The 25,017-nt window shown below is 42.5% G+C and overlaps 2 protein-coding genes across 6 annotated transcripts in view; both read left to right on the top strand.

The window, feature by feature from the left end:
* znf423 (zinc finger protein 423) overlaps positions 1-4,750 on the top strand; it is a 158,162-nt gene extending 153,412 nt beyond the window's left edge. For all 5 annotated transcript variants that reach the window (XM_080504950.1, XM_080504948.1, XM_080504949.1 and 2 more), the window contains one exon: positions 3,768-4,750. In XM_080504950.1, the coding sequence (XP_080361076.1) occupies positions 3,768-3,797 (30 nt within the window). In that variant the 3' untranslated portion in view covers positions 3,798-4,750. The remainder of the gene's footprint in view (positions 1-3,767) is intronic.
* A 2,942-nt stretch (positions 4,751-7,692) lies between these two features.
* The window catches only part of LOC308136918 (plasmanylethanolamine desaturase 1), a gene marked incomplete at its 3' end in the record, with an annotated part of 36,247 nt that continues 18,922 nt past the window's right edge, over positions 7,693-25,017 (top strand). Inside the window, exon 1 of the mRNA XM_080505465.1 lies at positions 7,693-7,855. Within this exon, the coding sequence (XP_080361591.1) occupies positions 7,696-7,855 (160 nt within the window). The 5' untranslated portion in view covers positions 7,693-7,695. The remainder of the gene's footprint in view (positions 7,856-25,017) is intronic.

Here is a 25,017-nt window from a genome sequence, read left to right as displayed (position 1 = left end):
TCCCCTTCCTCCTTTCCTCCATCCTCTCTTTTCATCCCTCGTTCCATGCACAGATCAATACACCAGCAGTCGTACCCAAAGAAACCTGAGGGAAAACAGGCATTTCTCTTTCCCCGTTTTCCGTCTCGATTCTCCTTCCTGCGATGCTTTTATTGCTGTGTTGTATATCTTTTTATCCACATTCCCTCCTCCAATGCCTTTTGTATGACCTCAGTGTTGGAGGTCATGCAGGAGGCCTCCTCTCCTCTCCTTTCTCTCTCTCTCCTCTATTATCCTCCGCCACTTAAAGAGGAATGAGCCTGACCTCTTCTGGCTGTCGGTGGAAATGTAGCCATCAGGTTTGGTCGGGATGGAACGGCAGAGGCAGGAGGATGAGCGGAAGCGATAGACTGAGAGACAGCAAACAGAGAAAGAGAGAGAGAGAGAGAGAGAGAGAGAGAGAGAGAGAGAGGAAGGTTTTCTATCATAATGGGGTCAGTGGCTCCCAATGAGATCTCCCTCCCCACTAGAGAGTCCTCCACACAAACACACACAGAAAGACACTTGTTTTTCACTGTCTCTTTCGATATGTGCTCATTTGCTCACCCATTTCTGTGAAAGTGTGTGTGTGTGTGTGTGTGTGTGTGTGTGTGTGTGTGTGTGTGTGTGTGTGTGTGTGTGTGTGTGTGTGTGTGTGTGTGTGTGTGTGTGTGTGTGTGTGTGTGTGCCGAGGTCTCCCCAGCGTGGGGCATTAATACCCTCGGCTTTTCTCTGGACAGGCCAGCTTGGCCTCTAAAGCAAGTGACGGACGCTCAGAAACACACACAACATATCCTGTCTCTCGTGCACACACACACACACACACACACACACACACACACACACACACACACACACACACACACACACACACACACACACACACACATGCACTAAAGGGCTCAACAAAACATGCACAGCAAGATAAGGGCCATAGAATGACAAATAAGTATTTATCAACCCCAAACCACGTATAATCCTTCACATTTCTGTCCCCATCCACCCTTCCTCGTCTCTCTGTTCTGTTTATCCCCCTCCCCTCCTCTGTTTTCATTCTCCCATCCGCTGTTCTTTTTTGTCCCTTTTTTTTCTTTGCATATTGGGGCCTATCTGTGAGGGGGAGAGAGAGAGGGGGAGAGAGAGAGAGCAAGCACGATTAATCAGAGAAAGCTGCTTTTAGTGGTGGTGAAGGGTGGTTGTTGTTGGTGGTGATGGGAACGGGCGTTGATTGGGAAGATCTCACTGGGAATTGTGCGTTGTGAGTGTGTATGTGAGGGAGAGTGTGTATATGTGCGAAGATGCAGGGATGATGGGGAGATATTTCTGAGGGAATTTGTGTGTGCGTGTGTGTGTGTGTGTGTGTGTGTGTGTGTGTGTGTGTGTGTGTGTGTGTGTCTGTGAGGGGGAGAGAAATGGTGAGAAAGGAAGGTAGAGAAGGTTTCACAGGGAAAAAGAAAGCTGTACTGTCAGGGGAGAATGTGGAAAGAGGAGGAAGGAATGCATCTTGGTGTAAATTTAACACACGCACGCACGCACGCACACACACACACACACACACACACACACATACATACACACACACACACACACACACACACACACACACACACACACACACACACACACACACACACACACACACACACACACACACACACACACACACACACACACACACACACAGAGAGAGAGAAATCAGTCCAATCACACAGACAGTATCTCCCCAGCTTTAGATGTTATGCTAGCTAAGTTCCAAACCAGCAAATCCAGATTATCATGAGTTCAGTTCCCCGTTGTAGCTGATATGAAACAGTCACAGAGGACTCCCTGTGTGTGTGTGTGTGTGTGTGTGTGTGTGTGTGTGTGTGTGTGTGTGTGTGTGTGTGTGTGTGTGTGTGTGTGTGTGTGTGTGTGTGTGTGTGTGTGTGTGTGTGTGTGCGCGCGCGCCCATGTGTATGTGAGATCACAAAAGTGTGAAGCCTGTTTTTGTGTATAACACTCCAAACACCCAAGAATCTTGCAGATGCCTTTTATTTAATACCCGTAGTTCTGTGTATTTGATTGAAATAAAGGATGTTTAACCTGTTAAGCGTTCACTCTGTACCTGCCGCCTTCATTTTGCATTCAAATCCATCTGAATCTTCCACCCTCTAGATTTTTTTACCTGGAGATCGTCTGTTTCTTTCACGACTGTTGTGAATTTTAATTTAGTAAAAAAAAAAGTGGGTTTTTTTTTTTGGGGGGGGGGGGGGGTGATTATGTATTGACGTGTAGTGTGCTGATGTCTTTAGAGAGATCCGAGTGTGGGCGTCTCAAAGGTACAGAGACGCTTTCCGTAAAATATTAATCACAAAATCAAAAGACACGAGGGTTTCGCAGATCTGAATAAACAAATCGAGGCGCCCGGTTCCCACAGATAAAGAAGCCAGACCAAAACAGAACAAACACGGTGTGATGTGGATGTGTCTGGACTGAACCAGGTTTTGTCTTATTTACTCATTATGAAATAAACTCTGGCCAATTATTTACTGATGTGATCTCATACTGTGATGTAACTACCATGAATTCTGCCTTTAAAAAGGTTAAAAAGGTTATCACATTTAAATTTTCACTGTGTCTTTAGTAATGAAGCTGTAGGTTGAAGTAACAGTGGATTGGGCAGGATATCATAGCAATACAAAATAAAGTTGTGCGTTTCCCACTGACTTCTGATTGGTAAAAAGAGAAAGAGAGATAAAATGTAGATAAGCGATAAACACCGTGTTACCTGCCGAAAAACCTGAATTGTCTTTGAAAAAGCTCTTGATATGCAACGTTAATGCTTCCCGTGCAGCATTAGCATCAGTCTCTGCAGGTGAATTTCAGAAAACATTTCGGCTGAAAGCTGCTGAGATCATCATGAGCCTGAAGTGAAATCTGTGGCTGATCGGATTTTTTTTTTTTTTTTCAGAAAATGTAACCAGTAAAGTACAAACTTTTGGATTCAACTCCATTTTAAGACAAAATAAAGGCTAATAGTAGAGAACGTCATTTATTTTACACTACAACATGGGATAATACTGATAAAATGCTGATTTTTCAAGAGGTTTATTTGTATAACTAAATGTAGATTCTCTTTATTTTACTCAAATCGCTGGGCACTACACGGAGAAAATCTTTGAGTTGTGTTGTTTTCGGCTATCATTCTATCATTTTGCCAGTCAGACCCTCTGGAGTTCATACCGGGCTGTATGTGGCCCCTGAATGAGTACAACAGCACCAACACTCACAAAAGCCTAGTTCTAACACACACGGAGAAGCTTAAGCAGTTTTGTTTGACCGTTCCAACCACGTCATGGCAGAGCTGTTGCATCTTGGTAAGATCTGGGAAGTGAATCTAATAAAGTCTTTTGGCTGCGGATCCTCTCACCCTGCCACCCGCCTCCTCCACTGCCACACCAACCACGTCGTGGTGCAGAAACATCTTCAGTGCCGACGTCCTAAATATTCCTAATATTCATGTTCCACAATTGAGACAGGCGTAGCGTACCGGCTGCTATGTTGCAGAGTCGTTTCCTTTTTTCCCCGTCAGATTGCGTACAAAGCAAGGAGGCCTTGCCGTCTGTGCTGTGGGAGGCAGTTGTGTTTCTGTTCTATTATTGGGTGGGGGGGGGCAAGTGGGAAGCACTATGCTCATGTAGCCCATTATTTCTCTCATCATGTGTTCTCACTTTTTCTCCCTATCTCTCCCTCTCCCTCTCTCCCCGCAGAACCACACACTGAGTCAGCACGCGCAGTGAGACCGGGGCCCGGCAGGATCTCTCAGCTCAGCCGGGGCCCCCGACCCGGAGCCGGCAGGGGACCCCCATCTCCACATCACAGCCAATCAAAGTGTCATTTGCTACTCACATGTAAAACTCTAACGATCGCGCCACTGGGCGCGGCTATTAGGAGCAGCGGGGGAAAGGAATATTAATGGGATATGCTATTAAATAAAGAAAGGGAAAAAGTGGGTGAGGGAAAACGGTAAGAGCAAGATGAAGGAGAGAGAAGGGTGAACAAAGGTATTGTACGTGCAGTATTTTTTATTGTCCCTGCCAAACCCTCCCGTACCCCCACCGCTTCCTCCGCCTCCCCCTCCTACCCCCACCAATCACTCCCCAGGTCATGCATTTATTTTTTTTAACAAATAGAAAAGAGAAAAAAACAAAACGCTATTTGTTTGGGGATTTTTTTTTTTTTATTAGATTGTAGAAAGAGCTCCACTTTGTTGTCCCCTCAGTTGCTTATTTTATTCAACTTCATAGGTGCCAATTTCTTTGATTTTCTTTTTCTTTATTCCATATGCGCTTATTTTCTTTTTCTTTTTCATTTTTGTACCTTTCATTTCTTGCAGTAAGTAGGTACTTGTGCTGTGTTGTGATTGTTTGCCAGTCGTAATATTCCTGAATCCTCTCCCTCCAAACTATCCTTTTTATGATTATTGTTATATATATTTTTCCTTTTTGTAATTACTATGAGAAAAAACAAACAAACAAACAAACATCAAAAACAAAATAAAGTGCAGAAAACCATACAGATGTTTCTTTTCTTTTGGATTGGGTTTTCCAGTCTCTATGGGGCCTGTAATGGTTATTGTAAAAAAATGAATATCATCGATTTCAGTGCGTCTGGTCAATGACTGCTTTTTAAATGTGAATTAACCAGATTGCAATAATCCAGTACAGAAAAAAAAAGATAAAACAAATAAATAAATGACAAAGAAAGACCCATCGTGTGATGTGAATTCTTTAAAAAGGAAGGATTTGATGACTTGTGTGCATATTGGTGGATGTTTGCACTGCATCTCATACCGACGGAAGCACGGAATCAAAACTTCAGCCCACTGACTCCTGCTTGCTAATCTGAAGGGAACATGATTGGATGTGCGAGTGCATCATGTGGGCCTGTCTTTACACTGATGTTTCACACAGCATTTTCACAGCGGTGCCACTCTGCTTCAAGCCTGATGGTTTAACACAAACCAACTTCAACATGCAGTCGCACGTTTAAGATATCGAATGAAGTCACATGGAAAGTTCTCAACTTTGATGAGATCTGTTACATCAAGTTAAAAGTGTGACTGAAATGAAGATTGCTCGAGCGCCGAATGCGCACTGTGCTTCAAAAAAGTTGTTCCTAACGTGAACGTGTCTGTTATGTTTTCGAGAGATCTCAGAATGGCTGAAGTTGTCAACATTAGGTTTGCTTCAAAGTTCTTCACATTGTTGCTCATACAGATCAGTGGCGACGACTGCCATGCAAGGTGTTGATGTCTCATCCCAGAAAACACACTTCAACATGTGGACTGCGCGAGATGGGAGATCAAAAGAGTTGATTGAACATAGATGTTTTATTTATTTACACTTTAACATCCTGTAACCTGTCAATATTTGTGAAAAGATTTTCTGATGTTGATCTCCATTCAGTGACGCATGCCGAAACAAAATCCAGTGATTATGGGAATGATTGATGTATTTAGTTAAAACATGTTATTTCCCCACTGTGTGACAAAGTATACATTTGATTTAAACATTTAATCATGTTACCTTTATGGAACGGTAGTCCCTGGTTCATTTCTGCCACATCTAAACATGGCAGTTTGGATATTCACATTGTGCAGTTGTAATGTATCCTGTCAGAAAACATAAGAAGAAAAGGATCTCTATTTTGAACATGTAAAAAAAAAGCAACCTGAAAATTAGGAAAAAAAACAACAAAAAAACATGTAAATGGACAAAAGCAGAAGGGACAACAGAATATGTTTCTTCTGATAGTCAGCTTTCCAAGGCAGTTGGCCACCGACATACATCATGTAAAGATGTATTATAACGAGCAGTAATACGCCCGTGTGATTCTAGAAGTAGCAATGTACATATTAGATGATGAAAATTGTCACCAATTAAAATATTAATACATATTATATATATTATAACCCTAACCTCCACCAGAAACATAGCACTCTTCCTGATGTCTCCAGCATCATCGTCTGTCTGAGAACTTCCTGTTTGAAGTTCACAATAACGAGGTAGACTTCATCAACTGTTAGGTGTTGTTTTGGTCTCATGGTGTCAAAATGTGAAAAGCATGATGAGAACTGTTTAAATATCAATTTTAATTGAACCAAGAAATGTATTGATGGACTCATGACTCAAACACCTGCTGTGAAATTTGCTGTTAAGATCCTTGAAAGAGAACAGTAAGTTGTGCAACAAGTCCTGAAACACTGAACGGTTTGACGTGTGCATTCAAAAGTTTAGAGGTCACCATAAGTTCACCTGTAAAAGTTACACTGTAATTCACCCCAATATACCTAACTTTGTGAGTAGTGTGATAGTTACATATCAGTTGTATAGTACAGTACGGCTGAAAAAAAAAAAGGTTTTACATAGTAAGGTAAGCAAAAGGGTCGATAAAGACTAGTGTTACTACTATAAACACATTTATCTTAGTGTGAAGCTACAAAACCAGATGGATTATGTTTTTATAGTGATCATTAAAGGGAGGTGTGTCAAACATAAGACCTGTGGGCCTATTGTTTGATATTGCTATGGCTATGGGAAAAGTTTTTTTTTTTTATTTCACCTTGTTTGACACCAGAAGTTTTTATTAAAATTGGCTTCATGTCAAAATTGTAGTAACTTTAACTTTAGCAATTGCTTGATTTTGATATATCTTTATGTCGAACATGAAAGAAAGATAAATAACACATTTAAATGAATAAGTCAATGTAGAAGAGAACATGTTCAAAGGGGAGTAGCAAAAGTCTAGTTATTGAATCCTACCCCTTTGCAGCTTTGTCATTAACTTAATTTTTAAGTAAAACAACAGGTTTTTACTGATCTAAGATCAATATCAAAACATTCCCAAAACCCCCAAACAGCAACAGCTATATTTATACAACAGTTACAGCTCATCCATCAATCAATGCAACACGACAAACAAACAAACCCACACTGTCATCACAAAACTCTGCACCTCGCCAGAAGTCAACTCTTTTTCTGTTATTGAACTGAATCAAGTGATTTGAATTTTGCAAAAATAGACATTCTCATCATGTATATTCTGCACCTCTACACATAAAAACCTTTAAAGTTTAAAAGAAGCGACTATCACGGCGCTGTTTCACCGATGCAACCCAATTAAGATGTAACGGTGGTTTATGTAAACTAAAATGTGGTTGATTTAATAATAACTGAGAAAAGAAAAAGAAAAGGAAAAGACGTTTATTATGAGAGCGAAAAAAGGCAGACATCCGCTGTGACTGAACTTCAACGCGCCACTTTGTTTGCGTTTTTTTTTTTTAATTATTATTATTTTAACGAGTATCATAAATAAAGTTTTATTAAGTTTAAATCCGCAAAAAATGCGGATGGGCAATGTGCGTGTTGTCGTTTCCCGGTAACCGGAGCGGCGAGTCCGGTGAAGTCAGCTCGTGTGTTTCCGGGTGGCACGAGGCTGCTCCTCCGGTGCATCCCGGCGACTGGCATCAGTTGGTTCAGCCTCCCTCTTCCTCCTCCTCCTCCTCCTCCTCCTCCTCCTCCTCACAGCATCAACCGGAGGCCGGGACTCCCAACGAGGAAGAAGGCAAAAAAAGAAAAGCCGCCGCCTGCATTTGATGAGAAGCCGAAGCGGGGAGGGCGAAGCGGGCAGGGAGCTATGGCGGCGTCGCTTCTCTCCGAGACCGACATCAGGCACCGGTCCATGGCGGAGGAGGATCCGAACGGGAACGAGCACGGCGCGGCCGCACGCAGCGCGGCGCCTCGCTGGGGACCGCAGCACGCGGGAGCCAGGCAGCTGGCGCGGCTCTACTCTCCAGGTGAGGCGGCGCGAGGAGGAGAAGTGTTGGGGGCGGGGGGCGGGGCGGGGGGGGGGGGGGGGGGGTGCGGTCAGCAGGTTACTGCACCGGGGAGGAGGCGTCAGATCAGGCCTGGGGAGGTGCATGATGAAGGAGAAGAAGATGACGATGATGATGGCATATGATTGCAGAGTTTAAGGGCAGTGGGAGCAGGTTGCAAGCATGAGGAGCATCATCACGTGGTGATGATGCTCCTCATGCTTGCAACCTGCTCCCACTGCCTATAGAAACTGCGATCACGTGCCATCCATCACTATGATCGATACATCCCACGCGCAGCACAGCCTTCTCATGGCCATACCATTGCTTGTCCAAGTCCACCTTTCTCTGTGGAGTTTGCACGTTCTCCCATTGGCGTGTGAATATTGTTGAATAAAGCACTCTGGGGCTTTAGCAAGACCTAAAGTGAAGTGTCTTTATTGTTTTTTCTGTGCATTCTAGTGGCTCTAAATTGCTCATGATCATATGTCTTTCTATTCCTCCAGACTGTGCGATTTTTAACAATTGTATAAGTTCAGCAGTTTTGCAGCCCTGTATCTGATAAAAGGTAGGCCACGGCAGGAAGTTTGCTGTTTTTCTCATCTTTTTTCCTTTTCAAAATCAAACTCACAATGTGACAGAGGACATTTCTGCGAATCGGAAATGATCTATTCAACTGTATTGACAACTTTTACTGATATCACCGATATATGACCGTAAGGTTTAATGCTGCAAAGGAGGACGTTTATAAAAAAACCAAACAAATTTACACATTTTTGTTACCAGAAAGTTTTTTAACAATCAAATTTTAACAAGAAAAAAGCTTTATTTTATTCATATTTGAGCAAATTCGATGCCACTCAATAGTGGAATAGCCTTTCAATCCGAGACTGTTAAAAGGGTGTCATGGTATGTTTTCATTAACATCAACCAATCTGGAATAGGTTGAAATTTTGTCTTAAAAAATTGTGAAGGATATAATATGACACCCCAAAAACGTGGTGCAGTCGGATCATTTAAATAGGTCTGGATTTGTGATTTAGTTCAAAAAAGCAGGCACAAAACTTTTGGTCTTAGATTTACACTCTATGAGTGTCTTGTTGCAAATATCAGTTTCTTTGCAAGTGATCCTTAAAATGTAGATTTGCTCTATCCGTCACCACTTTATAAAAATAAAACTCTTGAAAGTTTGAGAATACAAACCTGATGGCACTGCAGAATTCCCAACATGGAGTCAGAAAAATGTGAATGAAAGATTGAGTTGCACACTCTGGAAGTACATGCAGCAATTACATTTTTCCAAACAATTAGACATGACGAAGATGACCTGCAGTTTCTGGTTGTTTCTGCCAGTCAGGCTGGTCTGAGTGTTTCAGGAACTGCTGATCTGCCGGGATTTTTTCAGGTACAGGTGTCTCTGGGGCTTACAGAGAACGGTCTGAAAAAGAGGAAGGTACACAGTGAGCGGCAGTTCTCTCGGTGAAAACTCTGTGTTGATGCCAGAGCTCAGGAGAAGGAGACTGGACAGACTGTTTCAAACAAAGTACCTCACCAACCTGTTGCCAGTAAGACGTCCTAAAGACCGGCTCTGATAAACACAACACAGTTACTCTTGAAGCTGAGCGGCGACAGCAGCAGAAAAACAACACTGGGTGTCACTGCTGCCAGCGAAGAACAGAAAACTGAGGTGAAACACTCAGAGCCTGAACACAAGTTGAGCAACGGTAAAGTGTCACGCCCCCCCTCCCCCACTTATTGTTGCTGACCATCTTCTGACGGATTCCTCCAGCAGGATAATGCATCATGTCAAAAAGCTCAACTCATCTCATGCTGGCTTCTGAGACAATGACAAGACATCCACTGTATTCAGGATGATGTCCACGGCTCTAAATGTCTCCATGTGAGCACCTTTGGGATTTGGTGCAACAGGACATTCATGTGATGGACTGAAGTCTCTGAGACTGTGACTTGTTGGCATATTGTGCAGAAACAAATCCCCGAAACATCGAACACCTAATATGATAGAAATAGGTGTTTAAAATAGTTTGAGGATGAAGACCCTCTCAGTCGAATGCCTCAGATAAAGGCCCACACTTTCGCAGGATTGGTCGGTGAAGTTTTTTTAGATGCGAGTGAAGATGTTGCCTTCAGGTGTTCAGTGCTACGACAAAATCAATGTCTGTGACAGAGTCTACGGCAGTAATCCTCCAATCCAGGCCTCTGGGATCCAGTGTGTTGCTGGGTTTTTTTCTCTCTTCTTTTTTTTTTCCCCTTCTTCCCGCTAGTTGAAATTCACCTGCTGTCCTGCATTGGTGCAAATAAGTCTCTGATTAGATGTCTAGAATGAAAACTGCCGGGCAGAATTGGAAATAAGCAGCAGTCTGAGATCCTGAAGGAGTAACTTTCAGTCGGGCTGCACTAGCAGCAGGGGGTGTGTCTATCGGGGAGGACAGAGTGATCGTGTGAAAGCATGCGTTGTTTTGTTTTAGTTGGGGAATTTTTTTTAATCGACTGCACCACTTTACATGCTTTCCTTGTTCACGCAACCTTTTTTTCTAAACAGGTGGTCGGAATGTTTTGTGACGCATCTTCTTGCACTCAGTGTATGGAATATCTCATAAAGTAACAGCTTAATGTCACACCATTCATTTTGGCAGCAGCGTTAGAGCAACTGATTACTAAAATATGATTGGATTCCCACTCTGAAAGCTGTTTGCATGTTTGTAGTGTATTTTGTCAGTTTTGCTGCTGCTTGTTTTTACTTAAAATCACTTTATGAAAATGTCCCCCCCCCCCCCAAGAACTACAGAATTGAATGCATCTTCCTCCCATTAACTACTCTGTCTTTGCAAAATTTAATGAGAAATAAATGTACTTTTTTTAATGTTTATTATTTGAGTGTAAGTGTGTATTTTTGTACATCCGCCCATCTGACTTTTGTTAATCTTGCACTAAAATAAAACCCCAAAACAAATTCCTTGTGTGCTGAACATACCCAATCATTGATCGATGGAAAGGCTAAAAAAAAAAAAGAAACCCGACTTGTTAAATGAAGCCATTGGATTATGTAGATAGGTTGATTTGTTTTTTTGTTGTTTTATTTTTTTTTTATACCGCAGACCTCGGTAAAGAAAACCTGTGTTACCAGTTGTGCATCAAGCTGGCTTGTGCCACTTTCTGCCTGACCATCTGCCCTGCGTCTCACTTCACTGAGCATTTTAATTGCCTCTGGTCGAGCTGCGTTGGCAACTTGTTGACACTTTCCAAAATAGGAACGAGGATGAGAGAAAAGAAAAGGTCTTCACATCATTGTGGAGTTCATACGAGGGGACAACATATGTCACCGGGCTGGCGCTTCAACGCAAATCCCTCACAGCGCTGAGTGTGTTCACGTTCAGGAAACCCGTGACCATGGCAGTGTGTGTGTGTGTGTGTGTGTGTGTGTGTGTGTGCGTGCGCCTCAGACTGACTCGCCGAGCTGAAGCCGTCCTCTGACCCAACTCCTCACTTCATGATGTTTGAAAATGTTATTCTCACTTAACCTCTGTCAGCCCGTCACAGACCAACCCTCCAGCCCAGTGGAAGCCAGCGAGACATTGCGTCCTATTTTTAGCCGCTGCGAATGAAGGTGTCACCTTCCCCATTAATGGAATTGGATCTACGCTATTATTCAGTGCAATTACATTAGAGAGACAACCGTCTCCACTCTGGCATTTAGTCGGGGCCCTACTGCCGGGCTTTGCCTCGCCTGACACATGATGTAAGGAGGAGGTGAGCTTGCATACGTGCAGACATAGACATAGTCGATTATTCAGCCTAATTAAAGTTGTATATCAGCCGGTGACGGGTAGTAAGAGAGATGTTGGATCGTTGGCATACGGTTTTGCATTTTTTTTTTTCATTATTCATAGGTTATGGTGTTAATTAAACAGTGACAGTGTATTAAATTAGTGATGTAAATGTTTTAAAACGAGCTATTAGTTCACAAGCCCCATAGATTTGCTTTGTAATGTAAAGCTATAACGTGTCTCTGCTTGTGTTTTTGTTTGCTTTTAAAAAAACAACTGATTCAAGCATTCATTCTAACAAAAATGAGTAAAAGTTAAACATACGTCTTGTAAATATCGATTCTATCAAACATCATATGGTATTTCTTTGCAAATAACAAATTGTATTATTGGAACGTAGTACTCATTAATGTGTAGTGTATCGTTTAACTCGAAATGGTGAAAAGTGTGATCTTTGTTCATCTCTAATGCTTCTTCTTTTAACTGTTCCTTACAATTAAAAGGTTTAATTTACACATATATGAGTGAGTGCACCCATGAAGGTTGAAAAGAAATGTGGAAAACCTTTTCCTTGAAACATTTTTAATTTTCTTGTCAGCCTGTGGTGGATGAAATGGGTCCATATCAGCTGTAAAGAAGCTTTAACGTCTGTATAAATCATTATTAAATCTGTTCCGAGTTTGCCACATCATAATTATTCTGTAATTAATCACTGAGCTAAAACTGAATCGTTAAATGAAAAAGAAAGTAGACTCATAATCATGGATGAAGAAGTCACGCTATTAGATTTTCTGTACGGATGCACCGATACTACGTTTTAACAGACTGAGGAAAAATATAAGTATGTACAGTGAAATCTGTGATGGAGAGACATAATAAAACCCAGGGACAAGTGTCTCCTGAAGACAGGGCTCCACTCTTCAGAGGGTCATGAAGTCCAGTTGATGACTGTGTTGTATTTGGTGCAATATAAATAAAGTTGAATTGAATTGAATGAACCAAACACCAAACATGCTATGGAAGAAACAGACTTATTTAATAACACACAACTGAAACAAAACAAGGAAATGTATACAAAATAAAATAGAATGAAATAAAAGGTTTAAAAACAAAGATTTAAATGGTGATATATTCAAATATAGTTTTAGTGTTCAGCTCAGCTTGAAATTTGACAGGATAACCTGTCCGTTGAGTGTTGTTCACTCATTTAGGTGTGTTAACAGTTAAATACTAAACATTTATAATCATTGTTACAGATTAGCTCCAAAAAAAAAACCCCACTCCAAAAAACATAGTAACAGTTTGAAAAGGCAAATATTTTACCATTCTTTGTAGCATTACCAGAGTTAAACTAAAATGTACTCAAAGACAGCTGTGGCTCAGTTGCAGCTGTGACTCAAGTGGGCCGTCTTCCAATCCCAGCGTTGGCAGTTTGATCCCCGATCTCATCCTGCCCGTGTTTCCAAACATCCTTGGGCAAGAAGCTGAACCCCAAGTTTCCCCCCCCAGAGGTGTGCGAGGTAATCCTGAGCACATCAGGAGTTACCACGGGCTGTGTGAGTGTGGGAATGTGCTTAATCATGTGAAGCGCGTCGCCTCCTACAGTAGTGAAACGTGCCATATTATTAAAGTTCATTTATCATTCCACCATTGACTTCAACCGCTACAAAACATGAAGGTATTCAAACTGTTTAGTATCGTCACATAGAGGAGGAGGGAGAGGAGGATTAGTCTCTAAGTAAAGCGAAGGATGCCGACGATGGACCCAGGTTGTCTTTACTTGGTGAGCATGTGTTTGAGTGACCCACTGATTGATGGTTAAGAGGATCACGCGTGCATTTGGGGTCCTGACACTTTATCCCCTCTCGCTCATGGAGCTTAGTTAGCAGAGAGACTTTGGGTAAAAATAGCCCCGGACAGGGCTGCAATATGGATTTCGTTCTGATGCGACTCCTTAAAATTGGCGAGTTTTACAATATCACTCGGCTGTTAAGTTCATGCACGGCCATCAAAACTGAAGTTTGACTGAGGCTTTGTTTGTGCCTGTTTAATACCTGGAAATGGCACGGAATCGTACCAACAAACTGCCGAGCTCTGCTATTTACTCGTGTATCACCTCATACTTTTAACACTCCATTTAGTTAATTATGACCCATGTGAGGAGTTGTTTGGGGATCTCATGTGACAATGCGTGAAAAAAAATCAAGTCTGCTGAAAAATGAATAACAAGCAGTTAACATTCACTAAAGTGTGCAAATAATGAATCCATCGTTGGGAAAAGACAAATAATGACTCAAAAAGCCATTAACACTTGTGTCAATGCTGGTGTTTATTGTTGATTTTTTTTATACACTTGAACAGCAACATCTTTAGGATTAGCTGAGCAGTGTGTGCAGGAGGGTCTATTGAGGTTTGTATGTTTATGTTTCCGTATGTTGTATTGTTTATCTGGTTTATTGTCAGTGTCGGCTGGGTTTGGTTGCTGCTCCCACAGTAATGACTTGGTTAAGGTTTGGTTGTATAAATGTATTTTTGCCATGAAATTTGATCAGCTTTTGTGGAAACATTTGGATTTGTATTTCTAGTCTTCAGTACTCGACTCAAGATTTGCAGATTCTTTGAATGAACATCGGTGTGGTGAAACTCCTTTTTCGACTATATCTCTAAGGGGCTCTTTTGAACTGCAATCTGGTAACTATGAAGGTCATTTGAGTACAGTCAACTCATTGTCTTATTGAAAGAAGGAGTTTGAGCTTTTTGACATGGTGTATTATCCTTCTATCCTCCTAAAACTCAGACTAGCTACTCTGTCACCAACATCCATTCCATGTTCCACTGAAATCGTCTTTCTTCCTCCCTCATGGGCTTTATTTGACCACCTTGTCCAAATTACGTCTACATAGATACTGAGTTATCATATCAAGATATTGCCTCTTACACATATTTAGTGATTTGTATTGTTTAGCTAAAGCATAAACTTGTTTTTTTTCAGCTTGAAGAACTAATATTCTTGCTGATGAGGAATAATGGCCGCTGTCAACCACATTATAGTCAAATATCATGTGAAGCTATTAAAATGTTGTGTCCGGTGAGGAACGTGCTGTTCCTCGGATGAAAAAAATTAGCAGTCACTGCCTTCTTCGCTGCAACAAGAATATGGCTGCGTGTGATTCGGTGTTTTCGCCAGGTGAATCTCCAAATGTCTTGGAAGCTTTCCCTCATTTCCGCCGAAGGGCACAGCAGGCTGCAAGTGGAAGCTATGCTCAGCGACGCTAACAATGCTGCCGAGCCATTTTATGGAAACTTAAAAGCAAAAATGTTCCCCCCATGCTGACAAGTGTCTGTTTAAAGAAAAATAAACAGCTAAAATTCGAAATGTCAAAGTGTCCATTTAAGGGAGCCGCGTGCTGTTACGCGCTTGGTTGTTTGGGTTCGGTTCAGCGCTGGTAGGAGGTAAATCTAAATAGCAGTTTGGCTTGTTAGAGTTTGGAGAAGTTAGATGAGGCGTTGGCAATGCTCCACAGAGCCAAACATGGGCTCATTACAGCAAAGCGAGGACGGACAAACAGCTGGAGACATCTCCCTCTCCCTCTGTCTCTGCGTCTCTCCATTTCTCTCACCGGCTCTCTATTCATCCCCTCGTCTCTCTCCAATCCTCCCGTATGTCTGAAGTGTCACGGTCCGCTGCCTCCTTCCCTCCGCTCTCCCCTGCCCTCACTCTGTATTTAACCACACATCTTTAGCCTCGTCTGATGAGTGGCGTGTTCGTATGCACGCGTCAGTATGTTGGCGTGTTTTAACTATTACTCCACTTTGTGTGGTTGCGCGTCTGAACCCCCCCGGTTAACATATGTGTTGTGTGTGATCTGCAGCTACTCTGGAGGGTCTGTAGTCGGGGCATGTAAGTGATCTGAGGAGCAATGCTGCTTTTCAGCCCGGTGCAGCTCATCCTGCTCTCACCACTCACAAGCCGCCACGCTTCCATTAAACACACACACACACACACACAAAGGCATTCTGCAGCATGGGAAGTTAGTGGAAAGTACTCCCTCAGGGGCTTTTAATGGCAATCAACAAACCTTTTTGGTTTGTAAACAGACATGCGCTGCAAAAATGGCCAGCAACATTTCAGCATTGCTTTGCATAAGGATCTCCCTGTTTAACTTGTGGCTTTTAATTTGATATAAATGTCTGACTAAAACCTAGTTTTACATGCATGTGAAATCGTTTTTATTCACTTCTTTCTGAGGCTCTGTATACACAACAACGTTTTCAAGTGAAAACAGAAAACATTTATTGTGCTTTGCATTGTACCTGCTGGCTTTGCTACCATTCCATGACTTACCGTATAGCGTATTTACATTTTTTTTCACAGTGCATTTTGCTATTCCTGGTCCTATTATCTGTAGAACAGCACTGAACTGTTCAAATCGCATTGCCGTCTGACTCTAAAAGCCTAAATCATCGAAGAAAGTGGCTCAGTGTAGCACTGTATATTTTAACACAAACGCCTACGAAGAAAAGTGTCATGGTAAAAAGCTGGCATCTTCACATTATCTGTTCAGATTGAGTTCAAAAGTACCTCTTGATCATAGATAATATTAAACATTCGTGATTTATTTTTAAAATACACGCTTTTTATTCATATATAGCAATGGATTTCATTAAGAGAGAACAGTTATAGCATATTAAGTTGCACAAGCTCATATAAACAGGCAAGTGGAGAAGAGTGAAAACTGTTTCTACCCATCGAGACAAAAGTGGTAATTCTTCGTGCGTGAATGAGAAGATCGTTTATCAAAAGTAGCCAGCTGTGCTAACTACAGGGTCTGCTTGCTTCTGATCTTTAGATTGAGTGGTATGTTTGGATCGCGGACATAATAAGAGACAAACAGCATGATCGCAGTCTGCCGATCAACTCCTCTACATGTGATTTAATTCTACTAAACAACGAAATGCATTGCTTTTTGAGCCACTGCTGCGACCCATACATACGCAATGTTTCTTCATTCTTAATTTGATTTTAAAGAGAAAAAAAGAACAAGATATCTCAACTCGGTTAACATGTACAAACTGGTTAAACATTCTGGCACATGGCAGTTTTAACGTTAGGTGTTTATCATCAGCGTCTTTGGTGATATCAAACAAGAAACTTACATTTAAATGCGTAAAATTAACTTGTTTAATCCATAACTGCTTTTTACCAGGATCATTCTTACCCTGCAGCTGCCTACCATTTTATTCGGAGATCGAAGTTTCACATATACAGTATTTGTATTACTAAAGAATAGAAAGTTTGATTTCCTTTGATCGCTATTGGTAGTCTCACATAGAACACATGATTTTACATAAATTGGCCACCTCTCCAATTCTTACATATTATAATGACCTGGCTCTTAGATGTCAGCATGCTTCTAAAACTGTAAGCCAATCAGAGACCAGAAAATAATGTATATGAGTGTGTGTGCATCATTATGCCACTTTAATTTTGTCAGCTTTTAATGGGAAAATATGGACTGAACTTAATTTCGTCCTCCAAATAGTGGAGAGCCACCAGTGTTTTCAGTGTGTGACCAAAATTAATTTAACTAACTGTACGATGTTTTGCTTGGACTAAGTTGAAAGACGGATTGGTTTTGCAAGAGACACATTTTCCCCAAACAGGCAGATTTGTGTGCTTTATTTATTTTATGTTTTTGTGCTCTAGTTTTTTAATGTTGTACCTGCAGACAAAGATTTTCCACAGTGCGCACATACATAAATGATCTCTCTCTCTCTCTCTCTCTCTCTCTCTCTCTCTCTCTCTCTCTCTCTCTCTCTCTCTCTCTCTCTCTCTCTCTCTCTCTCTCTCTCTCTCTCTCTCTCTCTCTCTCTCTCTCTCTCTCTCTCTCTCTCTCTCTCTCTCTCCTCTCTCTCTCTCTCTCTCTCTCTCTCTCTCTCTCTCTCTCACAAACAGTGCTGCAATGGCTTTGGGCGAGCCTTCTAGGCAGGATTTTGCTATTGACCTTGACCAGTGCAAGAGAGAAGCTGGTGTGTGCGAGTGTGTGTGTGTGTGTGTGTGTGTGTGTGTGTGTGTGTGTGTGTGTGTGTGTCCGTGTGTGTGTGCGTGTGTGTGTTGTGTGCATGCGTGCGTGCGTGTGCTTAATTATTCTTATGAGGGCTGCAGATGAACATGGTTGTAGCAATAAGCCCTGGAGATGAGGGGATGGCATACTGCGCGCACAGACACACACACACATACACACATACACACAAAGGAACATGCACATAATGGGATATGTCCATCCGCGTGTGTGTGTGGGGGGGGGGGGGGTACATCCACACACAAGGGAATGAGGCTGGAGCAGGGCCTACTTACACTGACTCTCATGTGGGATAAAATATTGTGTGTGTGTGTTTGTGTGTGTGTGTGTGTGTGTCTGTGTGTGTGTGTCTGTGTGTGTGTGTGGGTCATTGTGCCCAAATATATGCATCTGTTTTGTCTGCCTTTTTGTGTGTATGTGTGTCATTGTGTCGGTATGCCACTATTGAATCTCATTTGCTGCATTCCTCTCTTTGTTGCTGTTGAATCTACAGGGTAAGTTTGTCTGGCAGGATTTAATGTGTGGTGTGTGTGTGTGTGTGTGTGTGTGTGTGTGTGTGTGTGTGTGTGTGTGTGTGTGTGTGTGTGTGTGTGTGTGTGTGTGTGTGTGTGTGTGTGTCAGTGAGTGTTCATATAAAGACATACATACTGTGTGTGCCATTTCTTCATCTGTGGCATGTGTACTTTGCATTGATGTTGGTTTTGTGTGTGTGTGGTGCGTGCGTGCGTGCGCGCGTGCACGCACGTCCCAGGTTTGTGGTCCGCTGAGATCAGATGAAAGGAAAGAGGCCTGTGACTGATCCACTCCTTCTGAACGAGGGAATTCGACCTCCCCTCGTTCCTCGCTCTCTCCCCCTTTCTCTCTCTCACCCTCTTTGTGTCTCCCTCTCTCTCTCTCTCTCTCTCTCTCTCTCTCTCTCTCTTCCCCCTCCCATGTTGCTGTCACTCCCTCAGTGTCGCTCTCCCTCATCTCTCTCTCTGTCTCCCCACTTTCATTCTCTTTCTCTCTGAGCATGTGACCCACTTTTACCACCCCACATCCCTCGCTCTCACTCCCCCCACCAAGTCCCATCTGAAGACGGCCCACCGAGAGCGAACCAGGGGGACGCGGAAAGAGAGACAGACGGAGAACAGAGTAGCGGAGCCGTCTGCTTTCCGCTCACTCGTACAGCGTCGCCCTCTGTGGTTCGATGTGTTCGCGGTCTATACATCACAGCGGATAAGTGTTTGCAAATGAAATGTATCTCTGAGACAGAGTGGAGGTGATGGAGGAATGAAAGAAGAAGCCAGGAGAAAAAGGCGTGGTTGGAGGTGTGCTGGCAGCTCCGACTCACTCTTTGAGCTCCTGTCAGCCTACTGTTCAGAGTGTGCGAGTTTCTTTTTGTCAGAGGCTCCGTAGGTGGTTATTCAGCGTGAGTGCGGCTGGGTCGCTTGTTGTTTTGCTGTTTTTGTGTTCTCGCCTTTGGTTTTTGTCCCTCGCTGTGTGTGTGTGTTCATTTTGATTGGTCGTAACAGAATCAAAAAGAATTTTTCCTTTTCCCCACTTCAATATGGGAATATGCCCTCGGTGGTGGTGGTGGCATGTTGACAGTTTATCGTTGTAAACAGTCACACAATACTTCATGTTTTGTATTTTATAGGATGTAGAACATATGGAATGTACTTTTTGAATCAGTTCTATCCAACTGGAGCTTGCAAAGGGGGAGTGCTGAGTCCAGGTAACTGGTACACGTGGGGAAATCTACTGAGAGGACATGCAAACTGCACAAACTGTAGTTCATTGGTCATCCCGTTGATCTTTGGCCAGTTAAAAGTCACAACATCCAAAAAAAAACAATTTTTCCACTGACTGTCAGGACTGTGTATGAAAGGTTAAGCTCAGGAAAGAAGCACTGACGGAAGTGAAGTGTTTCCCAAAATATAACTTGATGCAGACTAACGGAAACTTGAATGAGCATTTTCAAAATAAAAGTCCAGTCTGTCTTTGCGGCCCGTGACCGGACCGCGGCCTGGTTTTGTGCACTGTATTCTCACACGCACAAACTTATTTTCATCAAATTAAAAATTTAAATGGAACAACACACTGCTGTTGAACATGCTGTACATGTAGTATTGACAAAAATATCACAATACATACAATTTGTGTTCTCCAGACACAAGAGAACGGGCATCTGTCCAACACTGTCTGGATAATCCAGGCAGGGCAATGGTTACTAGTTGTTTAAACATGGCATGTAGTTGTTTACTCCAATTGTTATTTTGCACTATGTAATTCTTGCTTGAATTCTATTTTGAAAATTGGAGCGATTTTAGACACAATACTGCATATTACAAATGTCAAATAAATGTTGAATAAACATTGAAATGTTATTAGAATCAAAATAATTAATGATTGAAAAAATAATTATTAGATTAATCATTTGAAAAAAATAGTTTTGCCCAGCCCACCATGGATGACAGATCTTTCTTTTTATCTGGCATGAAAAGTGACCTTGACATGAAAGAGGTTTTGTGACTGCTTTAAAACACAGTCATGTAAAAAAGGTCATAGCCTCTTCATCACTGCACAGCCCCGGATTAATCTAAAAATATAGGGAAGAAAATCAAATAACACCATCTCAATGTAGTCTAATAATCACCTTTTACTGACTGAGATGAAACAATACTACACTTTTTTGGTGGCAGCCCAATCAACGCGTAGAACCTTGTGGAAACACTCAGCAGACGTGTGCTTACAAGCAACTAGAAAGTGGGAAAGTTCCAAATTCTGGGGGGAAAAAACCCTAAATCTTATTTGTGTCCTCAACTCCTGACCAGCCTCACCATATTCACTCACCATATTCAATATCAACTAAGCATGGAGGTTGAATGGCAGCTTTACACACTCAATTTGTCATTGTTTCTTATATTGTAAGAGTAGTTTGTCTGGTTTAATTGACAAAATTAAAATAGAAACTTGTTATTCACTCATAACTACAAAGATATGTATTTGTACCAATACACAAAATTACTTCAGCAATTTCTGTTTTTAAAATTACCGGTAAGAGGTTTTTTTTCACGTTATTGGCAATGTGAAGTTATAGAAAAACGATTCCTGGTCAAACTTCATGGCCACCAAAATAAGGACTTATTGATGAGTTGGTTAACATAAAGTGATGAAACCACATGAAGAAGGAAGCCAAACAGCTTAGCTTCATTTTGACCCAGTCCCTCAAACAGATGATACATGTGTACAATATATGGAGGTAAAGTGTGGAATGAGTAAAAATGAGCTGTATATATCAGTCTGAAAACTCACTCCTCATGGAGTCAAACAGTTCCTGACGCCTTATGTTGATGTGTCGATGTTAAAGCTGTTTTGCACCTCTCTGCATAGACAGCGTAAATATAGAGGGTGTAAATGTTGGCTTTTATTTGTTGCCATGTAAAGACTCATAAATGAGACTTTCTCAAGTGCAAACCTTTCAGATTCCCACGAGCCTCCATGAACACTAAGCCCCGTTTCCACCGCACAAAAAGAAACACAAGTGGAAGTAGAGCGATATCTGAAATATTCACTCCATTTTCTCAGCTCAATCAACAATCAATAAACAACTGAGGCATTGTGGTTCCAAGTCAAGTACACATCAAATCCAAGGAAATGCCACGACATGACAAAGCTAAAGTAAAGTGGCCAAAAGTGTTTTCCCTGTTCGTATTTAAGCACAAGAACTGAATCAAAATGATCTCTTTTCAGACAGTTGACTGAAATTTGTAATGTAACATGATCTCGACCTCTAAATTTGAAACTGAAGCTTATTTTTAACGTCTTTAACAGTCTTCAACATGTCGACAATCACGACAACACTGTACAAACTGTCCTACATTCATCTCACCACGCTTTCTCCCATCCTCCATCATTTGCCCATCGAGGTCATCAGGGGGTTAGGGTCTCATTTGGTTTGTCAGATAATGGATATCATCTAATAACTCCCATTATGCCAAAGCCAGCAAAATTGGCAGCCTTTTGTGGCCTAATTACGAGCCGCGATCGCCAAAAACCTTCCAAGACAAGAACGACAAAAATCTTCTTTTCTTCTTGATTCCTTCTTGTGTGTATGTTTACATTCGTCGGTGTTGACCTGTTCTCAATATTTGTCCCGCTGGCCACTGTACGCCCTCTGTGACAATGGCACAATCAAATAAAAGCGAATCGATGGCCCAGTGTTAAACAAGCTCCTGGTAGGCCGTCTGCTTTTCACACAAAGTGTCAGAGCTCCCGTTTCTCGTCTCCCCGAATTGTCAACACGCATAATGAGCTTTGGATTACAGTGAAACGCACTGACGACACGCGAAAAGCGCCTCGTACAAAACCCCCAGAAAAGTTGTTGCACGCACACTTGAGTGGCAATATCTAAGAAAACACTTAAATCTCTTCATGCTCCAGTTTGTTTGGGTGAAAGGCCAGAACGGGGAGGGAAGGAACAGCTGTGGTTTCAATTTTAGCTGGCTTAGTTTGGAGAAAGAGTCATCCTACAATTCTTCTTCTTTCTTCTTTTGAAGATTTATTTTTGGCTGAGAGAGAGGAGAAGAAGCTCATGTGGTGAACGGTCCACACGGCTGGTAATTGAACCATTGACAAGCTGCTGGGAGCATATGTCCACGTGTTGTTTGTGACCTAAATGCTTTAGCCTTCCCTTCAAAAACCCGCTAATAATGGCGTGGAGGAGCAGTGGATGCATATTTGACCCCTATTGTGAGATTTTATTGTCTTTCTGCTGGTTAATTTAATGAAAAATTTAGGAAAATCCTTCATATATTGCAGTGTGTTTCTGTCCCTTGCCCTATATCCTGGTTAATTCCCCAAACAGATCGAGGTAAAGGGACCTGCGTTCTGTCTCATCTCTCCATTAGTCCATTAGTATTCAGGATGCGATGCCATCCTGCCTGCTGCCCGCCACTCTTTCCCCAGACAGCGAATCAGCCGGCGTTGATTAATTTCAGCCTATTAGCACCCCTCGTTCCCCTCCCCCGACTCCGCCCAGGTTAAATCCCCGCGCACACCCTCGTGCACGCTCGCAGGCAGGGGGGGGGGGCGCTGCTGCGTGAGCGATGGCAGAGAGGTTGCCAGGGAGCCAGTTGTTGTCAGAACGATATTAATGAGTGCACTGCTCTGGCCCAAAGTGTGTGTGTGTGTGTGTGTGTGTGTGTGTGTGTGTGTGTGTGTGTGTGCGTGCGTGCGTGCGTGCGTGCGTGCGTGCGTGCGTGCGTGCGTGCGTGTGCACCCCCTCCCTTACGTGTATTTAAGTGCGCATGTTTAATTTTGGTTTGCATGCCAAGAGAAGGCAGGTCAGGTGTGTGTGTGTGTGTGTGTGTGTGTGTGTGTGTGTGTGTGTGTGTGTGTGTGTGTGTGTGTGTGTGTGTGTGTGTGTGTGTGTGTGTGTGTGTGTGTGTGTGTGTGTGTGTGTGTGTGTGTGCGTGCATGCATGCGTGCCTCAGATAAGAGGTTTCTGTGCATGTATGTTCAAACCTACTACCATATGTCCATACATACAAACTAGTAATGACTGTTTTTGTCTGAGTGTCTGTAGCTGTGTGTGATATCCAGCAATGCCATGGCCTGAGGGACAAGGGCTTATGTGTATGTGTGTGTGTGACAGAGAGAGAGAGAGAGAGTGTGTGTGTGAGTGTATGTGTGTGTGTGCACTCTGCGGAGGCCTGTCCTAGTTTCCTTCCCCTCACCAGGGAGCCGGAGGATCCAAGGACTGACGCACATCACCTGACAGCCGCCCCACTGCTCCGCGGCCCTGCACCGTGGGCGTGTGTGTTTATGTGTGCGCACGCGTGTGTCCATGACGGAGATGAAGTGTCTGAATTTGTGCATGTGTCAGAGGAATGTGCTCGCGTAATAGAGAGAGATGTGAAAATGTGTTAGGGAATCCATCAGTCTGAGCGTCGTGGTTTGTCTCTGCCTGTGTGTTTGCGTTAGCAGACCGTCGCTGGGTGCAGATGCGGTGACGGCGTCTGAGAATGTGAATTTTGGTCACTCGAGTGTGTGTGTGTGTGCGTGCGTGTGTGTACACACACCTTGGGGCAGAGTGGAGAAAATGGTGTCACATGAAGCTTGGAGACAACAGAGCTAAATGTGGTCTATTTAACCTCAGTGTGAACTGAGGCTGTGTGTGCTGAAATCCACATTACCTTTACTATATGATGTAAACAGACGGACCGGGGCTGCGTGTGCTGAGCACGGTGTTGAAATGCGATTTGTACAGTAAACACGTCACAGTTCCACAGGCAAGGAGCCTTATATACACACACACAGACACACACCCACACTCACACACATGTACATTGCTCAGAAAAAAAAGTAATAATCTTGTTAATACAATATGTCACCCTATATGTTCACACCTTTTCAAGATTTTTACGGCAGAAGTTCAAGGTTACTGTGACCTCTGTGCCATTCTTTTATGGATGAAATATCACAGCAAAGGTATAGCAGTTATTTTATGCTGACGTCGCATGATCTTGCTCTCGGCCTTCCGCTCGATTCCTCAGCCGGGGTTAAAATTTTAAGGTGGCCAGTGTGTTTGCCGTCGGGGCGCCTTGACTTTGGAACGACCTGCCCAGTGAGATTAGAGTCATTTTGTCATCGTCTTCTCCTAAATCACCTCGTAAAAATACCACCTCTTCATATGAATTTGGCTGAGTTCCGTTTGTTAAGATGTTCTGACGTGTACAACCTTGGATCAGGTAAAAACCTCGCCTCTGCTTTCTAACCAACTTTACACATGTCTGTGTCTTCAAGCGTGTAAATATATCAAATTAAAATATGATGTGAAATGCTTTCGCAGTAGATGATTAAATCCAGCACCCATTGAGTTGATGATGGAACAATGAATCTAATTTCAGTGGATTTTATTCACAGTATAGCAATTGTATGAAGGCTACAGCTTTGGTTGTTGGTCCTTTGTTTTTTTGTTGTTGTTATTGTTTTTTCATCTTGCTTGAAGACTTTCGAAGCAGCTGCTTGGACAAACTTGCTCTATTTGTTGAATGGAAGTAGATTGCTCGTCCTGCTGCTGGATTTTCACTGATATTTCATTTTGTGTGTTGAGTAGCTCGATCTGCTCAGGCACACCCAGACTCAGACTGCGTATCAGTGACAGATGTTCTCATCTTGTTGCGATGTCTGTGAAGCAGATATACTGCTGCTCACAAACATGTTGCCTCCTCAACATATGGTGTAATCCTTGATTTTTAATTTTTTTTTTTTTTTTTTTAAGCCAGTG

Source organism: Blennius ocellaris, assembly GCF_963422515.1.
Source record: "Blennius ocellaris genome assembly, chromosome: 11".
In the NCBI taxonomy this organism is placed as follows: domain Eukaryota; kingdom Metazoa; phylum Chordata; class Actinopteri; order Blenniiformes; family Blenniidae; genus Blennius; species Blennius ocellaris.
The sequence above is the reverse complement of the archived record's forward strand: the minus strand, read 5'-3'. Positions and strand labels throughout refer to the sequence as shown.